Here is a 24,771-nt window from a genome sequence, read left to right as displayed (position 1 = left end):
CCTCGGCCCCACGTGAGGCCCCCTGGCTGCACGTGGCGGAGCCTCTGGGTGTTCACCCTCCTCTCTCTGCTTGTGCGCCTCCCTCTGGGGACTCTGGCCAGTGCTGCTCTTCTAGAAAGGGTTTTAGCAGGTGGTTTATGAAATGAAGCCTCCATGCCTGGGAGCACCTCTTCAGACAGACACCGTTGCCAGGACGACCAAGGGCTGGACTTTGTAGATCAGGAGGCATGCAGAGAAATTAGTAAGTGGACATTGGCCGAGCGTGACAACTGTAAGAAAAGAAAGCTTGATTCATCTCAGCACAGAGCGAAGTCGGTGTGTGCCATGCTCCTGGTGTGTGTGTGGGGTGGGGGGGGGGGGGGAGGAGAGCAAAGCAGTGGGGAAGATGGGCTTTGAAACCAAAAGCCTGGGTTCTGGACCCAGTCAGGTCACTGGGGAGCCGATCTGTGATCTCAGAATAATCATGTTTGATCTCAGAAAACCAATCAAACACTAAATCATAAGTTTTCCATTTTGAAGGCTTGTTCTTCCTGGGTGGAGTTGGATGAGCTTTCTTAAACTACGAGTTCAATGATGTTGGACAGAAAAAGGCATCTTCGTGTCAACATTTCTCATCACTCCAAGGGCCTCGGAACTGTGTTCAAAATCTGGGTCATCTCTAGAGAATAGTAACGGTGGGTGTGAAGGGGTGAGTGCTCAGGGAGATGGACTCTTTTGGTCCCTTTCATAACTTTTCTATAGAATTCTCGGATGCTTCTGAGCAGGTTCATCAAACATTCTTCTGTACGTTGACATCAAACCAACAATCTTGTTCCCAGAAGTGCTGGGCCCTGCTTTGGTGGTGCGGAAAAGCTTCCTATTCTCGGGCGTTTAGCAGAGAGATGCCCAAAACACTGCTGGATTTGGGGCATATAAGCTCACCTCCTCTGATGAGGGGCCCAGATTTCTCCCTACTTTATAAATGAGCCTGTCACATCCTCTTATAACCTAGGAGCCGGCTCTCCGTGCGCTTCACATGCTTTTTGTGTTTTTCAAAACTGTGCTTACAACTAGATAAGAAGTCTTCCTTTTGCTGAAATGCTTTATTTCTAAACCTGTGGCCTCTCTCTCCTTTTGTCGATTCCAGAATCAATGCGTCACTTCTGCTTTTCTTACAAACAGTGAAGCGTGGAGACATTTTAGGACTTGATGAATTTTTAAAAAGAAGTGTTGCAAAAAAGATCTTTTTTTTTTTTCCTAAGTTGCAAACAGAGTCAGAGGAATCACTGGCAGCCTTCACCCTGAGTAGGCAGACGGTCCCCGCTGCTGACTCGGGCTCTTGTCAGTCTGTGTCCGGATGGCTGGCGGTCTAATCAGGTGAAGAGAAAGCGCTGTGGCGCGGAGGGGACCCAGACGGGCTGCTGATGTGAAGGGGCGCTCGCGGCAGCTGCAGGCGGCATTTCTCTGTCCAGATGGCCTCCGTGATTTCTGACTTGTGACTTCCGTCTCTCAATCCCACCACCTATTTGGGACTCCTGGAATCATTTTTTCATGTCTGTTTATCTTGATGGTGAGCCTCAGGCACAGAATTTAAGTGGTGGAGCTAGTGTCCAGTGGAAACCCTGCCAGCTTCAGACTGTCAACTAGAATCGCGAGAGGAAAGGCTGCCCCCAGCCCCTGGGGGCCCTCAGAGCTCGGTGCCCGGCTCCCCTCTGCTCACGTCAGGACCGCGGAGCCTGGCAGCCCCAGTGCCCCTCAGTGCGGACCCTCCGGGGACTCAGTCGGCGGCACTCGTCCGTGGCGCCTCCCGACTTCCTCCTCCGGGGTGCTCGGTGGACTCTCTTAGTCCTCCAGAAGCACGCTGGGTCACACCGTGTGGCCAGCCCTCTCTGCCCTCCGCCGTCACGTCCATGAACTCCTTCCTTTGGCTTCCACAGCGGTGCCCGCCCCGGGCCCCCTGCCCCTCTGCCTCGGCAGGGGCTTTCTCCCCGGCCTTTGCCCACCTGCTCTCTACACGTCACCCCTGCATCCCCGATGGACAAGTCTCTGGGCGCCGACCCCGGTTCCCGGTTCCCTGAGGAAACTCCCTCTATCGAAACCAAGAGCATCACTCCCCGCCCTCCGATCTGTGCCCGTGTCTTTTAAGGCTGGAAACGCTGGCCCCGTCTTCCTCTCTCACAGTCGTCTCAGTCACTCGGGGCCACGACAGCTACTGAACCTGTGACCTACTCTGCATTCTGGAGAGAAGCTTCCATCTCTGGGGCTCGGTCCGGCGAGGGGTCCGCACGCGTCTCCTGGCTTCTCGCTGCGTCCAGCCTCTGGTCTTGGCTAGCCCACCCCCCATGCTGCTGCGGGATACAGGCTCCCCCAGCAAGCACTGCTGGTCTCCTCTTCTGCTCAGAACTCTCACGGCTCCCTGCTGCTTACGGAATAGAGTCCAGGTCTCTCCTCATCCATGGAGGCAACGCAAAATAGTAAAAGGAGCAAAATGAAAATGTTGCTGTTTAGCCGCTAAGTTGCGTCCGACTCTCTGGGACCCCATAGACTGCAGCACCCCAGGCTCCTCTGTCTGCTGTCTCCCGGAGTTTGCCCAAATTTGTGTCCCTGAGTCAGCGCGGCTATCTAAAATAAAAGTAGAGGAAGCAAAAGTAAGCGAATCAGAGAGACACAGCTTCTACTTTGTTTTCATGAGGTATGAGCAACGCGGCCTTGAGCAGTTTTCCAGACGTCTCTTTCCTTCAGTTTCCTCAGGTGTAGGTAATGCTTAGCTCATGACGTTACCGAGGACTGCTGGAAGATAGAGGAGCCTTCATCTGTGGAACGTCTGTTGCGGGCTGGACTTTGTAAACGGATCACCTCGTCGAGTCTTCACATCATGGCCACTGCTTCCTCCATCTCGAAGCCCCTGAGCGCAGGAGCAGAGGCCTGGCCAGCACCGGGCGGTCAGCTCGCTAGGACGTTGGTAATCTGATGCCAACACACCTGGGAAAGCTGCTCTCCAAGCGCTTTTCTGCAAGTGTGCCGTGATCCGGACCATCCGGTCCTTCCCCACGTCTCTACCGACTGAAGTCCGACTCCTGTTCCAATGACCAGCTTAAATGTCACCTCCCATGGGACCGCATTTCGAAATGCTCCCGCTTCCTTGGCAGTCCCGTAAGAGCCGGCGTTTCCCCGGCACAAAGCTCTTGCCCTCCCCTTCTGTCTCCTTTGCTCTGCGGGTGCCTCGTCGCCCTGTGGGGATGACAAGCCCGTTACGGCTGGGGCAGGTCTGCTGGCCCCGGGCTCAGCCCTGGGGTCCGCGGGAGGTGTGAGCGGGGAGCAGACGGGGGCTGAGCTCACGGTACGGCTCAAAGGGGGTGAAGAGGCTCCTCTGCTGTCACGTGGAACCACAGACAGCAGTGCCAGCGCGGGAGGCGGGGCAGTTCACCCCCCCACCGAGAAGGCGGCCGGTGACCGTTCTGTGGTTCGGGTGAAACATCTAACAGCAGGGGCCGAGGGGGCCCACGTGGTTTGCGGCCTTAATTAGCCTGTTAAACAATTATGCAAATATATACTACTGGAAAAGAACATCTATCTGTCTACATACGTGTAACTGAATCACTTTGCTGTCCACCTGAAACATCAGAGCTTCCCTGGTGGCTCACATGGTAAAGAAACTGCCTACAATGCAGGAGACCCAGGCTCAATCCCTGGTCAGGAAGATCTGGAGAAGGGACTGAGAACCCATTCCAGTATTCCTGCCTGGAGAATTCCATGGACAGAGCCTGGCAGGCTACAGTCCATAGTGTCGAAAAGTTGGACACGACTGAGTGACCAGCACTTTCACTTTCATTGAAACGTTGTGAATAAACTATATTTCAGTTACAAAAAGAAAAAAGTATAAAAAAAAATACTACCAGAAAAAAAAATGCATGGATAGGCCTTTGAAAGTGTATGGATTCACCATCACACACACACACACACACACAAACACACTCCAAATAAGAACATAGAAAACATTTTAAAAGAAAAAAAACTCCCTTAAATCCAATTTGTTTCCAATCCAGATGCCCAAATGCATCAATGAAATGCTAAAGAAGAAAATCGGATAACAGGAGTGGGATCTAGGTCAGAGAAAGGGTCTCTGATGTTGGAAGAAATACCACTCTCGGTAGAAAACTGCTCCCAGATTCTAAACTTTGAGAGGGAGCTGGTGGGGACAGGCAGGGGTGGGGAGCTGGGCACCCGGCGTGGGTAAGTGTATCATGGGCGCAGTGATGGGTCCTGGGCCCGGGGATCGGTTCTCCACGCGACTTCACATGGGACTGTGACCCACAATAGCTGGGAAACACGAGCGTGTTCGTGGGAGCCCGGGCTGGAGCAGAGGTCACGTGGAGCGTGGAGAGAGCAAGCTCTGGGGCCGTGTCAGTGCCCCACCCGTCCGACCTGCGAGAAGCCAGACTGGGGAACGAAGCTGGCTTCTGAGAAACCTCCGCCGACGTCAAGGCATTTCTGCAAAGATGCAAGGTTCTCAGGACCCTTGCTAGCCTGTTAGGAAAACACTTCCTCTTCTGAAGGAAATGATGTTTCTATTTTTCTTTCCAGCCTTAAACAGGCCCTGCGTGCAGGCCAGAGCTAAACACCACTCAGACCAACAGTTCTGACTTTTTCCAAAACACATGCTGGTCACCAGTTTGGCTGAATTGTCTGGTGACCGGCAGCAGTCAGTGAGATGGGGAGAGTCAGACAGCGGGCGGGACCTCCCTCATGTCCGTGGGTGCTTGGCTGGGTTTTACACGTTTATGGCCGCTCGCACTCCCCAGGTTCAGGCCGAGAGGAGTGATGCGGAGAAGCTAGAAAGGGTGGGATGAGCAGAGACGACTTGGCGGGGTGAGAAGGCTGACGGGTGATCAGAAGGCTGATTCGTTTGTTTATCCGGATGACTGAGCTTCACTTCCCTGAGCACTTTGTCAGTGTCTGTGGCTCAGGAAACGTTCCTTCGCAGGCTTGTCAAGTCCACATCCTTCCATGTGCCCGGTATTTCCACGAAAGAAGGAAAAACCAGGGTAAGCACAGGGTCTGTGTTTTGGTGGGCCTTTATAATGATACACTAGCTGAGATAATTACAATAGGCCATGCACACCAAGCCCCAAACAGAGAACTGGGAGGATCAGTCAACGCTGGTCATGACCATCTTCCCAAAGAGTCACAGAGGGAGACGAGGTCTCCCCGAATGTTCCTGACCCAAGCAGTGTCTCCAGACCGCTCACGTAATCTGCGGCTAGAAATACGACACAGATCAACAGGATTCTTGGACAGGAAGGAACTTTCAAGTCATCACCTAGGTCTGCACTTTTCTAATCAACGTCTCACAGAACTTTAAACAATAAAATATGTGGACCACGGAAAAATGCTTCCACGGATCCAAGCATTTTAGGAGATTCCAGGTGAAAGAGTTGGAGGGGTTTCTTTACCAAGGAGATGGTCATGGAATCTCCGATCTTGCCACGGTCTCTGTCCTCCTCTGGCTCTGGGGATGGAACCCGGCAGAAGCGAGGCTGTGCCCTATCTGGGCCCAGGCTGCACGCGGCTGCTGGTGCTGTGGCTGGTGTCCCAGAGTTGGGGGGTTGTCTTGAGGGCCCCTCACAGCTGCAGGAGAGTGACCCATCGAGGGCTGGTGCCTCCCATGACTGTGGCTCGGCCTGCAGCCGACCACACCTGCATGAGACCCCTGTGAGCACGGCCTCAGTGAGCCAGGTCGACTCTCAGCAACCAGAGAGATGATGATAAGTCAGCGTTTCAGCCGTGGGGCCTGGCACATGGCGGACGGTCAGTAACTATTTACTGCATGGACGCATGAATGACCGGCTAGTGCTGTGACCATGAACCCTGCAGAGGGGGCCGGAGCCTGAGATGTTTCCTAAATGTGACAGTACAGACGGGGCTTGACAGGATGCTGGTTTGAGAGGCCCTGAAGTTGAGGACGGGAATGGTGCCCAGTGGGAGATACTGCTCTAGTTGTACCCGTGACAGGGGGGCTTCCCAGGTGGCTCAGTGGTTAAGAATGCGCCTGCCAATGCAGGAGACTTGGGTTCAGTCCCTGGGTCGGGAAGATCCCCGGGAGGAGGAAGCGGCAACCCACTCCAGTATTCTTGCCTGGAGAATCCCATGGGCAGAGGAGCCTGGTGGGCTACAGTCAGTCCATGGGGTCACAAAGAGTCAGATGTGACTGAGCATACACAACATCAACACCCTCAATGTTCTAGATTAGAGCGGCGAGGCCCAAGTCAGTGAAGGGAGCTGCCCAAAGGAAACAGGGCTCATCTGTAGACCCCACCTAGGAACGAGCTCCTCTTTCTAGCTGGAGAGTAGGAGTGTGGGCAGAGTGGTTTCACTCACGGAGGCCCATTTAGCTAATAAATCTACCAGGCTTCTCACCAGGTTACACTCGTGTTTTGCTCCTTGATAGAGTCTTTGTGTCCAGCGAGCTGTTCTCCGTAAGACTCTCTTAAACAGTAGACTCCCAAAGAGGGTATAAGGGTATCTATTAGCCTCATGTCTAGACGAAGTTCAGTTCTGAAAACAACAGAATCTAAGGCAACATCTTGGGCCTTTGGCTTTAAAACATTTGCCTGGTGGAAATCCTCGCTTAAAACTGAAACGTCTAGAAGAAGGGAACTTCAACTGCAGGAGATGTGGGTGAGGATCCAGATTTCCAAATTCCTTAAATCTTATGTTTCAGATTGCATTTTTCTTCCTCTATGGAGAGATAAATAATATGATCTGAGGGTTGATTCAGTTCTTAAAACCGTAGTGAAGAGTGTAAACACAGGTCAAAATCTGGGATATTCAACTTTTACTTCTCAAATATGATTACAGCCCATGCCTCTACTTCCTATTCAAGCCTCCATATCCAAGAGGCACTTCAACAGTTGAACAAAAGTTTCATCTAATTATCTGCTTTTCCTACTTTGAGTTGACCAACCATGTATCTCTTCCTGGCTTTATCAAAGGGGCTGCCAGGGTGGAAGCACAGCCAATTCTAAGCGAGTGGTAGTTAGCAGACTCAAAATTGATCATGCATTTTAGTCTCAGTAACTTGCAATTTCTACACCCTTTGATAACCCGCTTTAAAGAGCAAACCGCCTTTAATGACGAGGCTTAAAAGAGACGACCTTTCTGAACAAAATATGAAAGCCGAGAAGAGATGGTTCTTTAAAGGAAGCTATGGATGAGGGTGACCTTGTGTTCTGAAACCTTCCCCCTGCATTTTTGATGTTTTTACCTTTCTTTTTTTACTCTTGAAAAGAGAGCTAGGCCAGCCCTGCCTTCCGCAGATGGGAACGTGCTTCAATGAGAAGACTGCTAATTGTCGGCTCCAGCTCACAGTCCCCTTCTCTGCCCCTCTCTGCCGAGCCTTTAACGAGGCCACGCGGGTGTGCCATTCCCGCGGGGTCGCGCCACGTGCTGCTCCGGGACGAGGTTTGACCCTGGCCCCTTCCCGCGGGCCACAGTCTAAGGAGCCAGCCCGTCCGCCTCCGCCCCCTCCCTCTCGTCCTCTTTTTTCTCTGCGGTGCCCCTGGGTGGCTGCCGTCTGGGGAGCTGATGGTTGAGCAGGGACGCGGCCGAACCCGGGGGCAGCCCTGAGGCGGCTCACTGGGGGGGACGCGGAAACGGGGGTCAAACAAAGCCCTGACACGTGCTGACAACTGAGGCCAGCGTTCACGTGAACCCTTCTCCAGCAGAACCCTGGAGACAGGCGTGCTCACCAACGACACGGTGATCCCACAACTTTCCTCTGCTCAGTGTGGCCAGCCCTGCCTGTTGGCGATGGCGGGTTGACGAGTAAGGAGCACAGGCGCCTGGCTCAGGTGAAGAGCCGGTAATAGCGGCTGGAAGTACAGCTGAATCAGGTATTGGTGATGAACAGTTGATCTTCCACCAGATAGAAGAAAGGATGACATCTCAGACAGCTTTACAATGAGGCGCACAGTCCCTAATGTATTTCCTGGGCACTCACTTCCTCTCCCAGTAACCGTGTAAATACTGAGTGCCCCCTCAGCAAGGAATTTGCAATGTGCTAAGCACATTCTCTCTCTGTATAGAGAATGTTCACAGGAACATTAGTGCCGGCCGCCTAATTCCTATCACACAGAACCCAACCGACTGGTGTTTCAGTCCGTTGACTCCCAGAGCGAAACAGGATCTGGGTAATGTCAAAGGTTCACCCACGTTTGTAATTTCATAACCCTTGAAATAAGGAAAAGAAAGAATAGCAGGCAACTTTCCAAAATACCTCCTGATATTTACTCACAGAGAACAAACACTCCGAGCGGGAGCCGGGCTCGAGCATACAACACCATTGGCAAAGTGTTTTCACTTCAAGCCGCTAATAACCTTCCTGCCTGATGAAACCTGCTGCCCATCGACCCGCTGTCCACGGTCCGGACAGAAGAACTAAAAATCAATCATGGCGTCACGATGGCTCCCTTCCGAGCACTGAGTCACATTCTGGTACCAAGTGCCTTCCCTTGTCAGGTCATCGTAACAGCACCCGACACAATTTCGCTTTTTCCCAAATAGTCTTTAGGCCCGTGCTACCATCTATTTTACAGGCAAGGAAACCCGAGCTTCCAGAGCACCAAGACTTGTGTTCTTGGAGGAGGGGCCGGGGAACCTCGGCAGGCAGCGAGGCGGCTGGCAGAGGCAATTCAGCGCAAGAGCTCGAGGCCGCGCACCACCCACGGCCAGCAGGCAGCGGTCAGGCTGACCCGTCCAAACTCATTTGGACACGGCTGTACAATCTGCTGCTCCCTTATCATCCCCACGTCCCAGTCACAGCACAAAACGGGTAATTAATCCTCAGGCAGCAGATGACGATGGGCGTGGGAAAGAGAAAAGAATTTGAAAAACTGTAAATAAACGTCCTGCCCTGTCCTTTCGCAGTAAACCAGATGACTCCAGCCCCGCCCACGGCCCAAATTTTTCCAGCGTCTCAGAGGGCCCGAGGCACGCACCACAGCGCAGCCAAGAGAACGCGACCATCCGCTGCAGTTCAGCACTTCTTGGCAAGGTGGGGCTGACCCGTGAGCACAGAGCTGCTTCCCGGCCTCTGGGTGGGGACTAAAACGCCAGATTCTCTCCGCGAGGATAGCGGACCTGGCAAACTCATTCCACCATCACTTGCCAGGGTGTTGAGCGGCCTCCCAACCCATCTCGACATTTGGAGGGTTCCGTAAGGAGCATCCATTGAGGTTATAATTAAACCACAGCCATAAAATCAGAGATCAAGCAGGTAACAGTAAAACCACAGCTGCCATACAAAATTCGTACCCTACTCTGCCTCTAGAGGCCAGATGAGATTGGAGATCAACGTGACAGGGACTTGGACTCAGGTGACTTAGCGATTTTTATTCTAAGGAAACACGCTACGTATGGATGTGATCTTTGGCCTGACATAAGGTATTTTTTCCTCATAGCACGATTTGAGATGGTCAGTATTTTCCAGGGAAAAAAATACCATGTCCTCTTTAGTCCAGCATATGAGGTGCAATAAAAATGTAGAAATAAAATTGATAAGTACAAAATAATATTTTAATAATATATGAACATGAAGATAATGCAAACATGTTAAAAATATTAATATGATGCTACAAACGTGATTTGGAGCAGTGGCAACTGGTAAAATTCTATGCAAAGGCATCCACGAGGCATTGCGACGAATCATTTCTTTCCCCTAAACCAGCAATTCTCAGGACACACTCAAATGCTCACAAATATGGAAAGTGGAAATAAAGGAATGTTAAAAAAAAAATAGGCAGACACACAAAACCAGCCATTGATGTATGAGTGATGGACGTCTTTATGATCTTAATTACATTTAAGTATCAAAAAATGCCACTGGTCTCACAGTCTACTTAACAATATCTGAATCTTCAAACCTGCTGGAAGAAATCCACAGTGTGGCTGGGACGGCTGGATCCACCGCTCTCTCCGGGGTGACCCGGGGGGTCTCCACGTGGTCACCTGAAAGGCAGAACCCAGAGTTACGGCTTTCTCGGCGTCCTGGCCTGTCCGAAGTCACACATGTTCTAATTCCGGAGGAGCTGGGTGTGGGGTAGGAGGGCTGCTTGATGTCAAAACGTCATCATCGACACCCAGAAGGGATCAAGTCCTCTTTCTACCAAGGAACAGAAGCTTTTGAAAAGTGAACGAGTCACGAAGTTTTTACTTTTTTAAAAACGATTGCAGTCTAGTTGATTTACAATACTGTGTTAGTTTCAGCTGTATAGCACACTGATTTGTGTGTGTGTATATATATATATATACACTGATTTGTGTGTGTGTATATATATGCTCTTTTCCGATCCTTTTCCCTTAGAGGCTGTTATGAGATACTGAACGTAGTCCCCTGTGCGGCACACCAGGTCGCTGTTGTTGACCTGAGTCACGTATGGCAGCGCCTGCGAAGTTTTTACTTTTAATTCAATGCCAGACAAACGGCTCAGCTTTTCACTGAACAGGAGGAAGGCCGTTGGGGCAGGTAAATGCGACCCAGGTCAGCGACGTCTTGAGAACCTTTGACCAGAACGGTCTCCTATGTCCCTGAGACGGGGGCCCTGGGGACACTGGGGTCCTGGCCAGCGTGGTGACGTCACTGAGCCTTTATCTCTGGGGCCAGGAGCTCCTGCGTCCACGCTGAGCGCAGGGGAGTGGGCCCTGAAGCGGTGGGCGACCAGGACCGCGTCAGCCCACAGTCTCAGGAGGGAGACCTGCTCCTTAAGCCCGGCTTGCAGAGCACATCCTGTCCTGACCCTGCCGGCAGCCTGGGCCGTCAGGTGCTGCTGACCCTCGTTCGGGCGGTGCTGAGGAAGCACAAAGATGACGTTGGAGGGGGGTACTTCTCCAGTACAGGCTCTTTACTAAAAATTAGTCTTTTTCTAACACTGATAAGTTTGTGCCTTTTAATGAAGCCTCTAGCTCCTGGGCAGGAGACCCCCAGGTGAAACGCGCAAACCGGTCAGGAGACCCGCGGGCGGCCGTACCTTCTGCTTTGGTAGGCGGTCAGCTCGTCCTGTAGGACAGACGCCCTCTTCTGCAGGAAGTTAACCTGGAAAAGAGGCCCTGGGTAAGAGGAGGCGCAGGCGGTTTCCTCGGTGACACAGAAGGGTCGATGGCCCCGGGATGAAACGCAGGCCCCTGTGAATCTGATGCTGTGGCTCCACGTTTGACCACATCCCTACCCCCCTTTCCCCCGAATGCCATCAGAGGCTACAGAGGCGAGTTCACAGCCCGCACTGCAGAGACGAGGGGGCCGGCCGTCCTGGCGGCTTCGTCTCTGCCTCCTCCATCATCACCTTCCACCCCACGTCCTCCCGATCGCTGGCCTTGACACAGGCCACCGGCCGCCTCTCCATGGGATGCTCGGCCTTCCGCCCACGGCCCACTACCGGGCTCAGGGTCTCGGCTCCTGCCCACCTCGTTGCCTCTGCCCGCGAGCCGGTCAGCGGCCCTGCCTCTGTCCTTTCCTGCTCTGTTAGCACTTATCCAGCTGCCTGGGCGAGAGCCCTTCTGTGCGGGGCGGGTGGCATTTGAGCATCTGTGTACCCCCGCCTCCTTTTCAGGGCAGAGATGTGGCTGGCATCCCCAGCTGCTGACAGAGGGAACGAGTGAGCAGGAAGCAAATCGCCGCCCCCAGGGCTGCAGAGGCGGTGCTCTGCTGTGCACCGTGCTTGGATCAGGCCACCTTGGGCTCAGTTCCTGGCGTGGCTCCCACAGCTGTAGAAAGTTCTTTTTGCTCCTGACGCTCACCTGTGAACCAGGGTGAACGACAGCAACTTGCCAAGGTCATGAGATGTCATGAAGCGACTGATTCTGGGGCAGGTGCCTAGTACTGAGCTCTGGGCTGGTACTGCCCATGGCCCCTGCCCTGACAGCCCACCAGTGGAGCCAAGGCGAGGGGTGCGGGGACCTGAGCTGCCCCTCAGGCCTGCAGGGCGCGGCCGAAGGGTCCCGAAGCGCAAAGCTTTGGCTCTGGGGCCCCGTGCTGCACGATGAAAGACACCTCTGTCTGGTGGAAACTCAAAGGCACTTTACACAACCACTCAGGAGTGGTTTTCTGATGGCTGATACTGTCGCTTGACGCAATCAGAGTCGGTGGCATCCGATCACTTCGGAACTGTGTGCTCTCACCTCTGGTCTGAACGGAAACCATGGCGACGGTGGCTCCTGAGCCACAGTTATGCCCGAGAGGCCAGCTGGCAAAGCAGAAGGCCTGCCTGCAGGAGCAGCGTGCGGGGCTCGTCTCAAGGGGTGCACGCCGCACCCTGGTCTCAAGTCTACCCGTCGCGCCAGCGCCCCGGGATAATTCATAAGGTCCACAGAACGTCCACCTCTCTGCCCCCACCTTGCTTTGCAATCGGAATTCCAACAATTTTCAGAAACATAGGCACCTGTGCTTTCAAACCGAATCTTCCCCCTGCCCGGCCTGGGATTCTGCTATGCAGCTGCTGACTCGGGGCCCGTGTGCAGCTGACAGCCCTTGCCTTCTGGGTCAACGTCCAGTTTTAGGAGCTGAAGCGCTTCTGTTATAGTGAATGATATGAATGATACCAGAAGCCCTGCAGGTGGATATCAGATTTCTGTCTTTCTAAAACAACAACTCCTCTGAAGGTGCTAGGTCCTACACAGCTGGCCTCAAGGAAGGGCTCCTACACAGTTAAGGAAGAACTGCTCCTGAAGGAGAGTTTTTCATGTAAATAAAGATGACGTAACCCTCTCTAAGAGCTTCCCAGGTGGCTCAGGAGTAAAGAACCCGCCTGCAATGCAGGAGATGCAGGAGATGCGGGTTTGATCCCTGGGTGGGAAAGATCCCCTGGAGGAGGGCAGGGCAACCCACTCCAGTAGTCTTGCCTGGGATCATGGGCAGAGGAGCCTGGAGGGCCACAGTCCCTGCGGCCGCAGAGTCAGACACGGCTGAGAGACTGAGTGTGCCGCAACCCCTTCTAGGCTGACACTCTCCTGCCATGCTTGCTTTTGTCGGTAGGCCTGACGGCCAGAATCCTTAGCTCCAGAAGTGGGAGCTAACCATAGCACAAGGATGGATGTAATGGGCTTCTCCTTTTCAGGTAAGAGGCTTTTACCGAGGGAACAGAAAAGGCACAGCTGTCATGCACCCCACGCATCCGCCTCGCACATGTAAACAGACAACGTGAGTGTCATTAAACTGGGTTATCGGTTTTCTTTGTAACTATATGTATTGGGTGCCTTCTCTGTGGCAGGCACTGTTCTTGGCACAGAAAGCAGAGAAATTTTACTCTTGTAGAGCTTCTCCAGGAAAAAAAAAAGTATGTTTTAAGTTTCTAAGTGTTTTAGAAATGGGAATATGTGAACTCTTTCTCATACTGAGTTAAAACATTTGATTTTTTAAAAAGTACCCATCTAAAATCTATAAAATTATGTATCTATAAAATATATACAGCAATTTATAAAATGTGTTTTAGAGAAAACTTATGTAGGAAGTTTTTCGCACTCATACTCAGCCACTAAGTCACGTTCGAGTCTTTGCGAGCCTGTAGACTGCAGCCCGCCAGGCTCCTCTGTCCATGAGATTCTCCAGGTAAGAATGCTGGAGTGGGTTACCGTTTTCTCCGCCAGGGGATTTTCCCAACCCAGGGATCGAACCTGAGTCTCCTGCACTGGCAGGTGGGTTCTTTACCTCTGAGCCACCAGGGAAGCCCAGGAAGTTTTAGTATCAAAACTGAAGTCAATTTTATTTTTAATAAACTACCAAGAATTACACGTTTCAGCAGAAATCTTTAACCAAATTGTTTGACTACCACGTCATTACCCTGCTTTGATTTTAAAATGCATCTTGTTATCTCTAATAATCATATAAAATACATCAGAATAAAAACACTTCTAACTTAGCCATGTTTTTTACTTCTCCACACGCTCACATCATAAGCAGTTAGCAACATGCTAAGTGATGGCATTTCAGGCCTGGTACCAAGAATAAAAGGGTGAGTCTGTATTGGAATGTGGACTGTAAATAAAAGTAACATAACTGAACTTTTCAATTTCAAGGATGCTTTCAAGAAAATCTTATCAAGCAGAGAGTTCTTAAAATGGTCAGAAAAATTCTAAAACCTCCCCAAAACACAAAACACTTCATCCTGGGTACCAGGTTATTCCATGACACCACACTGATTTCTGGCACCAGTTCAGAAATAAGCTTATTAATTAAAATATGCATGTCCCCTGAGCCCTCAGGACATTCCTTACTTCTGGTAATTACCTGTGACTTTAGGGAGGAGATGGTGTCTTCAAGTTCTTGTCTTAGAGATGCCGGCATCAACCCTTTAAATTTTGTTTCATATTCTTGTCGTATGTAAGTTATCTAGAGTGAAAAAAAGCAATTTTTTTAAACCACAGAAGTGATTGGTTTGAATTTAAGAAATCTCAGAAAAATATCCATTCATTACAAAGCTACATTTGTTACACGAGGTCAGAAGCCAGACAACTGGTATGTGATATGGGGAAATGCAGTCACAAACTGAAAAGGTACTCAGTCTGTCCTTGACACTCTGGGAGAGGCAGTCCCTGTAACAGCATTTTGTGTCCCTAAAATCCTTGTTAGCACAGTTTTCAGCACCGAGTAAGGAAAACACTTGTCCTCTGCTCCACAACACACGCATGATGCTAATCCTACATCCTCTTCTTGTTCAGGGAGTGGGTGGTGGTAACGCTGAGTTGTGTGTGAGGACGACTCACAGCATGCGGTCAGGTGGCTCAGACACTCTCCTCCACTGTCTAGGTGCCTGGGTGCTTGGTATCATCATGTGATGATGCAGATAAGAGCGAAGGAAAACCTGCACAGCTGTGTCTCCGGGTGTCCCCGAACACGCAGACCAGAGCAGCCTCGTCGTCATGAGTGTGTCTGATTCACGCGTTTCCCTCTGCCTCCAGAATACAGCCAGGTCTTGGTCTGCTAACGGGTGGCCACTGGGCTTGTCAAGGAGAAGATGTTGGCTCGTCAAGCTATAAACAGGTGCCGAAGGTGGAAGAAAGTCTGAAAGAATGTGTCTGAGTAGGATGAAGAGGTGTGTTTGAGTCTGAGTGTGAGCGTGAGTGTGTCCATCCTGCTGTGAAGAAGTGTGTTTGAGTCTGAGTGTGAGTGTGTCCGTCTTGCTGTGAAGAGGTGTGTGTGAGTGTGAGTGTGTCCGTCTTGCTCTGAAGAGGTGTGTGTGAGTGTGACTGTGTCGTCTTGCTCTGAAGAGGTGTGTGTGAGTGTGACTGTGTCGTCTTGCTGTGAAGAGGTGTGTGTGAGTGTGAGTGTGTCTGTCTTGCTGTGAAGAGGTGTGTTTGGGTGTGAGTGTGTCCGTCCTGCTGTCTTTCTCCAGCTGTTTCTTTATTTTTCTTTCTCCTAACGTAAGATGCTATGGAATTTGAAAATTTGTTGCATGTGTTGTGGGGACTTAACTGAATATTAAAGCTGAACTGCAGTGTACCCCACAGATGATTCATCGGACACACCTGGAAACAGGTACCAGACTATGAAAATATGTGCGACTGAGTTCAGTTAGACAAGTCAATGGACTTATTGAGCATGTTAAAATTATTACCCTTTAATTCCAAAATTCTTTTATACTAGACTAAATTAAGGAAGAAATGTGCTCTAATAGTTGATTTTACTACCTACTGAAGTCCCATGGCAAGTGTTCTTGAATGTATTTTTTTAAATTTTTGGCAAAGTATATTTGAGGTATGTTATAATCTTGTGATTTATACCCAAAGGGAAAAGAAAAAGGATGAAAATAATCTTCCCCACTGATGAAATGTTTGATTCTTCCCATTTATCTTCTTGGACTTAAGTCCAATAGTAACATCTGTCAACTGACTTAAATGAAAGGCTAACACCAAGAAAAACACATGACTTGTAAATCAGACCTTAGGGGCAACCTTAGCAAGGCCTCACGGGCTATTATATATTGACTATTTTTTTCTATCATTCAATGCTGGCTCTGAAATTTTGAGCTACTACTCTTTTTTATTAAAAAACAATTTTACGTATTTATTTTTGCCTGTGCGGGTCACCTCCGCCGCGAGGGCTGTCCCTGGTTTTTGCCTGTGCAGGTCTTCTCTGCCGCGAGGGCTGTCCCTGGTTGTGTGAAGCAGGGGCTCCCCTCTAGCTGTGGTGTGTGGGCTTCTTGTTGCCGAGCAGGGGCTCTCAGCACACGTGCTCAGCAGTTGAGGCTCTCGGGCTCTGGTGTAGTTGTGACCCACGGGCTTAGCCACTCTGTGGTTTGTGGGATCTTCCCAGACCAGGGATTGAACCTGTGTCTCCTCTCCCTGTGTTGGCAGGCGGATTCTTTACCACTGAGCCACGAGGGAAGCCCCAAGTGGCTGCTTTCAAAAATGACTCGTGTTTGCTCTATTTTCTCTTTCCCTGTTTGTTTGCAGTGTCTGCACACAGCCTGTCCACGTGAAAGACAGCTTGGCTGGGTATAAAAATGCTCCTGTCCAATTTCTATCTCTCAGAAAGACAGAGGCATATCAGTGTGTTCTTTAAATGCTCTGGCATTATGAAGAACCGTTTCAAAGAACCGTAATTTGTCTGAACCTTTTCCCTGCTTCTTGGGTAATTTCCCATTTGGTGTATGTTTTAATTTGATTTTTGCTTATATTCTTTCTCAATCTAGCAAGGATCTTATGCTAACTCCTTTTTGTTAAAAAAAGTGAAAATTTCATTTCTGAACGGGACTAGCAATTTTCTGAATGTTGAGGTAGGGGGAGTGAGCAGGGCAGCTGTGGTTCACTGTTGCTTCTGCAGCACCCTTTGACCAAACCTATCATTTCATCTCGGCTCAAGGAGAGCATGGCAACCCACTCCAATATTCTTGCCTGGGAAAACCCATGGACAAAGAAGCCTGGTGGGCTACAGTCCATGGGGTCTGAAAGAGTCAGAGACAACTGAGTGACTGCAAAACAGCAAAAGGCATCTTTGCCAACCTCTTCACATGGGCTGGAGTCCACAGGAAGCAGAACATACCCAAAGACACACAACTGGGCTCCTGTGACCAGCACCACACCTGTGCCAGGTGAGACAGGACATGGGCCAGAGGGCAGTCCACCTTCAGGCTTTTAAGAGAGGCGACTTCCCTGGTGGTCCAGGGGTTTGGAATCTGCGCTTTCACTGCTGAGGGTCTGACCCCTGGTAGGGGAACCAAGGTCCTGAATTGCCTTATGGTGTGGCCAAAAGAAAAAGGGCTGCAGTTTCTATTTTTACAGATTGGATAAATCAGTACCTTGGCTTGGTCCATTTGGACAGACGTGAGGGTAGAATTTCTGTTTAGAAACAATCTGGTTAAATTCTCTTTAAAAGCCTTGAGTGTGCTGCTCCTGACTCGGACAAAACCCACACGACCCTAAAACAGCGCAGGGAGAGGAGGGGTGTGCTGGTCAAGCAGAAGAGCGGCGCCCTCGTCTTCCTCATCATTATGCTTGCCAATGTGCTTTTCCACGAATGTCCCTGCGCATCCTTCATAAAACTGTTGCCCACATCTTCTTTAAAACACATCAAGCCAACAAAGGTCAAATCAAGAGCAGGAAGATTTTGTTCATATTAAAAATGTACTGAGACCTAGAAACATATTCAGATGACGTCTGAGAAGAACTCACTGTGGAGAGTAAAAAAGACAAAGAAGAAAGCCCTCTACCGTTGCTGGGGGCGGCGGGCTGCTCCGTCCTCCGTGGCACAGTTTTTCTCTTGACTTTAGTGATGGAAAAACATCACTCTCTAAAATTAGAAATAAAGACCCTAAACATTGTGTGCTGGTAATATGACTAACAATGACTCCCATGGTCCTTCTGCCTGTTTATTGGTCCTTAAGGTAAAACATACTATGGTAAAAATTTTAGCTATCTTATCTCTATGTGAAGACAAACAGCAAGGGTGTTTTCTTCCTTGGATGGAATCCTGAGGGGTGTGCTTGCTTTATTTGTGACCATTGGCGGCCGCTACAGGAGCATCTCTCTGGGCAGCCTGAGTGGTGACTGAGACCCCCGGGTGGTCCCCTCCCCACCCTGTATCTTGCACATGCATTTAACACTGACCTTGGGCTCCCCTGATAGCTCAGTTGGTAAAGAATCCGCCTGCAATGCAGGAGACCCCAGTTTGACTCCTGGGTTGGGAAGATCCCCTGGAGAAGGGAAAGGCTACCCACTCCAGTCTTCTGGCCTGGAGAATTCCATGGACTGTATAGAACATGGGGTCGCAAACAGTTGGACACAACTGAGTGACTTTCACTTTGGCAGCAACAAGTCTGAGATTTTGGAATAAAGATACTACTTTACCCTGCATTATGCCAATGCTTTCCCCGCCCCCAACTTTGAGAAAGTCTTTCCATAATACCGCCTCGATTTCAGTGACTTCTGTTACCACATCACAGGCTTTTCCACGCCCGCTCTGCTGGCCCCTGGCCCCTGGCCCCTGGCCCTCTGGCTCACTGGCAAGCTGGGCCCTCACCCGCTGCTGGGACAATAGGTAAGGACGGGAGGGACCTGGGGGCCGAGGCCCAGCATGTGGAAGCGGCTGGGTTTTTCTCCCGTGCTCGGCCCCATCTTCGGGCCTCGGGACCTGGGCGGGGTGGCTTCACTAACCCCGTTCGGGCGGTCTGGCCCTGCCCACTGTTGGAGGTCCGGCCAGGATGGAGCACGGGCCGTGACACAGGAGCTGCTGGGACAGGCGCTTCCTCCTTCTGTGGTTCGGACCTGGAAATGCAGGCCTGGAGCTGCTCGCGGTCATCCCACAACCACGAGAAGAGAACTCACCGAGAACGGAGCCAACGATAAGGAAACAGCCTCAAAATGGGGTGCGAGCCACTGGCCTTTGGTCATATAACTTGAGTAATTGGATTAGGCCTCCCTTGAAGCCAGCGCTGCGTCTCAGTTACACGGAACAAAACATTCTCATTGTTTAAACCAGTGTGAGTTTCAAGCAGCTATTTCCAATGGATTACGTGAAAACTACCAGGGCCTTGACTCTGAGCCTGAGGACGAGCTGGCCCAGTCGTCCAGCCGGGGACGAGGATGCCGGGTCACAGCGCAGTGCCGGCTGACGGCCCAGGTGGCTCAGCCTGAGCGAGCTGCCCCCGTCGCCAGCCTCCTTGCCCACTAGTGTCCCTGCTCCCAGTAAGGGGGAGTGCTCCCCCATCTCTCTTGCTGACTCAACCAGACTGGACGCACTCATTACACTGGGTCCTCTGGGCCAGACTCCAGCTCCGGGCACCCCTTGCAGCCTGCTTTCTTCACCCAGAGGCTGCAGAGAGTAAACAACAGCAATAACACAGACACACACACCCAGCCTTGATGGGGTCAGCTGCAGATTCCCGCTTCACCTCGGGGCCCTTCTCCGCTCCTGGCTTCTGTGGGCACCGTTGGGGCCTTGCCCACACGACTTCATCCGACGAGAGACCGACGCGCCCAGCAGCCCACCTGCTGGTGGTCGGCCAGCGGCCTGCCGGGGGCCCGCCTGGCGGAGCCGGGCACAGAAAATGCCCCTGGTTCACGGACCTCCAGTGCAGGGCTGAGCACTCTCTGTGGCTCTTGCTGCCGCGAGCAAGGTACCAACTGGCGGAGAGCAGCGACTGAAGGACGGGGCCCCTCGCAGCGAGCCTTGCCCGATCTCCCCAAAACAACCAACCGGCTTCACGGGAGAAATTCCAACGGTCGCCTCTGTTTTCACTCTAAAGCACTAGTAACGAACACCGGGAACTTCAACCGATGAAGAGAAGCACACTCACTCCTGAGCGCTCCCGAGCAAGCGATGCAGAGGCCGACCCCAGGCGCTCCCGTTCCTCTGCACTTTTCTCCCCTGATCGCACACTTCATGTGAACGAAGCACCACCAGTAATTCCTTCTCTTTGGATCCTCAGGGTATTCTTTAAGCACCTGGTCTGAGGGAAATGTCACATGGACTCAGAGGAGAGGCTGGGAAACACTTCCCATCTGGTCTTGCACCGCTGGCCCCGGATGCACCCAGGGCAAGCGGAGGAGCCGAGCACTCGGCTGGTTCCGGGGACCTGGGGCGTGCGGGGCTGAGCCTCGGGGGGAGCCCACGCCCAGCGCTGCCTCTAGGATCGAGATGCTGGAGCCACTTCTTTGTACCGGTGTCATGACCTCTATAATACTTCTTAAATGGAGGACAAAGATAGGCCCACCGAGTCTTAACCATGATTTAAATCCGACCTGACAGAACTGAAGCCCAGAAGTCCAGGAGGCAAATGGTTGAATAAGCTTGGGAAAACGCCCAGGGAATTGCAGAGTGGCCACAGTTTCAGGGCAATAGGTGGGGGAATAAAGCAGTATTTTCTGAGTTGGTATCTGTTACAGGATTGACTAAAACTGTGACTAAAATCACTGGGGATTTGGGTGGTAATTAATTCTAGGAACAGTTCAGTTCAGTTACTCAGTCGTGTCCAACTCTTTGCAATCCCATAGACTGCAGCACCCCAGGCTTCCCTGTCCATCACCAACTCCTGGAGCTTGCTCAAACTCATGTCCATTGAGTTGGTGATGCCATCCAACCATCTCAACCTCTGTTATCCCCATCTCTTCCTGCCCTCAATCTTTCCCTGCATCACGGTCTTTTCCAATGAGTAGGTTCTTCAAATCAGGTGGCCAAAGTATTGGAGTTTCAGCTTCAGCATCAGTCCTTCCAATGAATATTCAGGACTGATTTCCTTTAGGATTGACTAGCTTGATCTCCTTGCTGTTCAAGGGACTCTCGAGAGTCTTCTCCAACACCACAGTTCAAAAGCATCAATTCTTTGGCATTCAGCCTTCATTATGGTCTAACTCTCACATCCATACATGACTACTGGAAAAACCATAGCTAAATCCTGAAAGATGATGCTGTGAAAGCGCCGCACTCAATATGCCAGCAAATTTGGAAAACTCAGCAGTGGTCACAGGACTGGAAAAGGTCAGTTTTCATTCCAATCCCAAAGAAAGGCAATGCCAAAGAATGCTCAAACTACCGCACTCATCTCACATGCTAGTCAAGTAATGCTTAAAATTCTCCAAGCCAGAACCGTGAACTTTCAGATGTTCAAGCTGGTTTTAGAAAAGGCAGAGGAACCAGAGATCAAATTGCCAACATCCGCTGGATCATCAAAAAAGCAAGAGAGTTCCAGAAAAACATCTATTTCTGCTTTATTGACTATGCCAAAGCCTTTGACTGTGTGGATCACAATAAACTGTGGAATACTCTTAAGGAGATGGGAATACCAGACCACCTGACCTGCCTCTTGAGAAATCTGTATGCAGGTCAGGAAGCAACAGTTAGAACTGGATATGGGACAACAGACTGGTTTCAAATAGGAAAAGGAGTACGTCAAGGCTGTATATTATCACCCTACTTATTTAACTTATATGTAGAGTACATCATGAGAAATGCTGGGCTAGAGGAAGCACAATCTGGAATCAAGATTTCTGGGAGAAATATCAATAACCTCAGATATGCAGATGACACCACCTTTATGGCAGAGAGTGAAGAGGAACTAAAGAGCCTCTTGATGAAAGTGAAAGAGGAGAGTGAAAAAGTTGGCTTAAAGCTCAACAGTCAGAAAACTAAGATCATGGCACCTGGTCCCATCACTTCATGGCAAATAGATGGGGAAACAGTGGAAACAGTGGCTGACTTTATTTTCCTGGGCTCCAACACTGCAGATGGTGACTGCAGCCATGAAATTAAAAGACGCTTACTCCTTGGAAGGAAAGTTATGACCAACCTAGACAGCATATTAAAAAGCAGAGACATTACTTCGCCAATAAAGGTCCGTCTAGTCAAGGCTATGGTTTTTCCTGTGGTCATGTATGGATGTGAGAGTTGGACTATAAAGAAAGCTGAGTGCTGAAGAATTGATGCTTTTGAACTGTGGTCTTGGAGAAGACTCTTGAGAGCCCCTTGGACTGCAAGGAGATCCAACGAGTCCATCCTAAAGGAGATCAGTCCTGGGTGTTCATTGGAAGGACTGATGTTGAAGCTGAAACTCCAGTACTTTGGCCACCTGATGCAAAGAGCTGACTCACTGGAAAAGACCCTGATGCTGGGAAAGATTGAGGGCAGGAGGAGAAGGGGACGACAGAGGATGAGATGGTTGGATGGCATCACCAACTCGATGGACATGGGTTTGGGTGGACTCTGGGAGTTGGTGATGGACAGGGAGGCCTGGTGTGCTGTGGTTCATGGGGTTGCAAAGAGTCGGACACAATTGAGTGACTGAACTGAACTGAACTTTCTAGATGGACCTTTGTTGGCAGAGTCATGTCTCTGCTTTGCAATATGCTGTCTATGTTGGTCATATCTTTTATTCTAAGGAGTAAGCATCTTTTAATTTCATGGCTGCAGTCACCATCTGCAGTGATTTTGGAGCCCAAGAAAATAAAGTCTGTCATTGTTTCCCCATCTGTTTGCCATGAAGTGATGAGACTGGATGCCATGATCTTAGTTTTTTGAATGCTGAGTTTTAATCCAGCTTTTTCACTCTCCTCTTTCACTTTCATCAAGAGCCTCTTTAGTTCCTCTTTGCTTTCTGCCATAAGGGTGGTGTCATCTGCATATCTGAGGTCATTGATATTTCAGGTCTGTGTTAAATTTCACACGTCCAGCAACATGGAAAGGGGATGAAGATGAGCTCTGATATCTGAACCCTGAGGATAAACCCACAGAACCTCGAAGATGGAGGCATGTCAGAGGCCACGCAGCCGGGGTCTCCAGGGTCTCCCTCTGCCTGGGAAGGTCTGCCCAGCAGCTCCCTGCCCTTCAGACGGGCCCTGCACCTGGGACACTTAGGGGTGTCACTGCATTTCAAGAAAATAAAAGTTGGTGATGTGCCCGTTTAGGAAATTTTATTTTTGATTTGTAAACAATTCTCACATTGGGCCTTGCTCTTGACCAGTCGGGGCGTCCAGGTGTGTGGAGTGTCCAACACACACAGCAAGCTCAACTCTAGGTCTGGAAACTCCTACCCACACCCTGGGGCCCTTGTTACCCCAGTGACTTGTATTTCAGCAGTTTTCTTCTCATAACTCCAATCCCCAACCTGGAAAATCCTCAGTTTGTAGTTAAGCATTCAGAGTCCATATAATTCATAACCACCAAGGCAAAGAAAACCCTAAAACCGCCCGACTGCATGTAGCTTTGGGGGCCTGCTGCATTCCTGGGGTTTCAGAGGATGACGAGGAATCAAGTGCCTCCAACACCCCCAGTCAGACCCACGGCCCCGCCTCCCCGGAAGGGACCGCGGGGCTTCTTCCGCTCTGGTTTTGCTGAACTGTCCCTCGTTTCCCTCCCGGCGGTCCAGCACTGCTGGTCCACGGAGGACGGGCTGGCGCTCGGCCGAGGACAGGTGTGGGGGCTCCTCCTGGGTGCCCGCCAGCGCGTGCGGGACCCAGGGGAGTGATGCTGCTGTGTCACACGTGGGAGAGGCTCCCCGCGTGTCACGGACCCACGACATGTGTACGTGTATGTGTATGTGTATATCCTACCACATTACAGCCTCTGCCCTTGTGGGCAGCTCAGTCTAGTGGGAAGGACAAGTATGCACACAGGGAATTACATTGACGGTGTGGGTCTAAACCCCACAGATTCTGTGCGGCAGAAAGCAGAAACTCTTAGGAACCAGACAGGGAGCCTGACACGGTGGGTGGGAATGTAAACTCGTGCAGCTACTGTGGAGAAGAGAGTGGAGGCTCCTCAGAAAACTGAAAATAGAGCTACCATATGACCCTGAACCCCCCTCCTGGGCATATATCCAGGGAAAACCATACTTGGAAAAGACACACACACCCCAATGTTCACAGCGGCACTATTTACAGGAGCCAAGACACGGAAGCAACCTAAGTGTCCACCGACAGAGGATGGATACAGATGTACGCACACACAATGGACTATTACTCAGCCATAAAAAAGAACGAAACAATGAATAATAAATTTCTCTGGTTGGGGTGGATATATACAAACAAGTATCACTATGTCTCTGAACAACAGGGACAACTGTTTAGAAAACATAAAGGGAAAATATGCAAAAGGCAAAACATGCCATGATATATTTGGGAGTAAATCTAATAAGAAATGTACACTGTCCATAAAAGAAAACATTCCAATTGTACTGAAGATACAGAAGGAGACCTAATGAAATGCAAACAGGTGCAAAGGCCTTAATTCCTCCAAGACTGACTGGTGAAGTGCAGTAAGAGTGATTCTAACCAAACGCTCAGTGAGATTTCAAAACACGGAAGGTAGCCTAAGACTCATGCGAAAGTAATAATGCTTAAGAATAAGCAGGACAATCCTAAAAAACAATGAGAGAAGACTTTCCCTACAGATAACACAAGCTGCTATGCACCAGTGTCCTTGTGAGGGGATTACATGTAGTAACTGACAATCTTCTCAACAATTTCATGAGGTGGGTGGAATTATTAACCCATTTTCAAGACGGGGAAACCTAGGCAAAAAACGTAAGCTGACTTGTTGGCCGTGGAAGTGGCAGAGCTGGGATTTGAACCCGGGCCCTGGGGCTCTGGAGTCCATGCCTCCAAGCACCATACCCTGTGACTCATCTTGGCACAGGAAGCTGATGGTCAGGAAAGAATACAAAGCCCCAAGCAGATTCACGTACAAATGGAAAATCTGATTGTCGACAAAGCAGCATTTCCAGTAAATAGGGGAAGAATATCTCGGTCCATAAATGGTTCCAATAACTGGGTATATTTTTGGAAATAAATTAAGATCCCTGTACTAGTTCTAGG

At 50.5% G+C, this 24,771-nt stretch overlaps 1 protein-coding gene across 13 annotated transcripts in view; it reads right to left on the bottom strand.

The window, feature by feature from the left end:
* Positions 1-9,802: 9,802 nt before the first annotated feature.
* The window catches only part of CEP112 (centrosomal protein 112), a 307,677-nt gene continuing 292,708 nt past the window's right edge, over positions 9,803-24,771 (bottom strand). For all 13 annotated transcript variants that reach the window (XM_081580786.1, XM_081580780.1, XM_081580784.1 and 10 more), the window contains 3 exons: positions 14,255-14,356; positions 11,004-11,068; positions 9,803-9,984 (listed from right to left, as the gene is read on the bottom strand). In XM_081580786.1, the coding sequence (XP_081436912.1) occupies positions 9,981-9,984; positions 11,004-11,068; positions 14,255-14,356 (171 nt within the window). In that variant the 3' untranslated portion in view covers positions 9,803-9,980. The remainder of the gene's footprint in view (positions 9,985-11,003; positions 11,069-14,254; positions 14,357-24,771) is intronic.

The sequence above is a fragment of the Giraffa tippelskirchi genome, chromosome 3 (genome assembly GCF_054371585.1).
Source record: "Giraffa tippelskirchi isolate mGirTip1 chromosome 3, T2T-mGirTip1v1.2.pri, whole genome shotgun sequence".
In the NCBI taxonomy this organism is placed as follows: Eukaryota; Metazoa; Chordata; class Mammalia; order Artiodactyla; family Giraffidae; genus Giraffa; species Giraffa tippelskirchi.
Note: the sequence above shows the minus strand (reverse complement) of the source record. Positions and strands in the feature narration are given on the sequence as shown.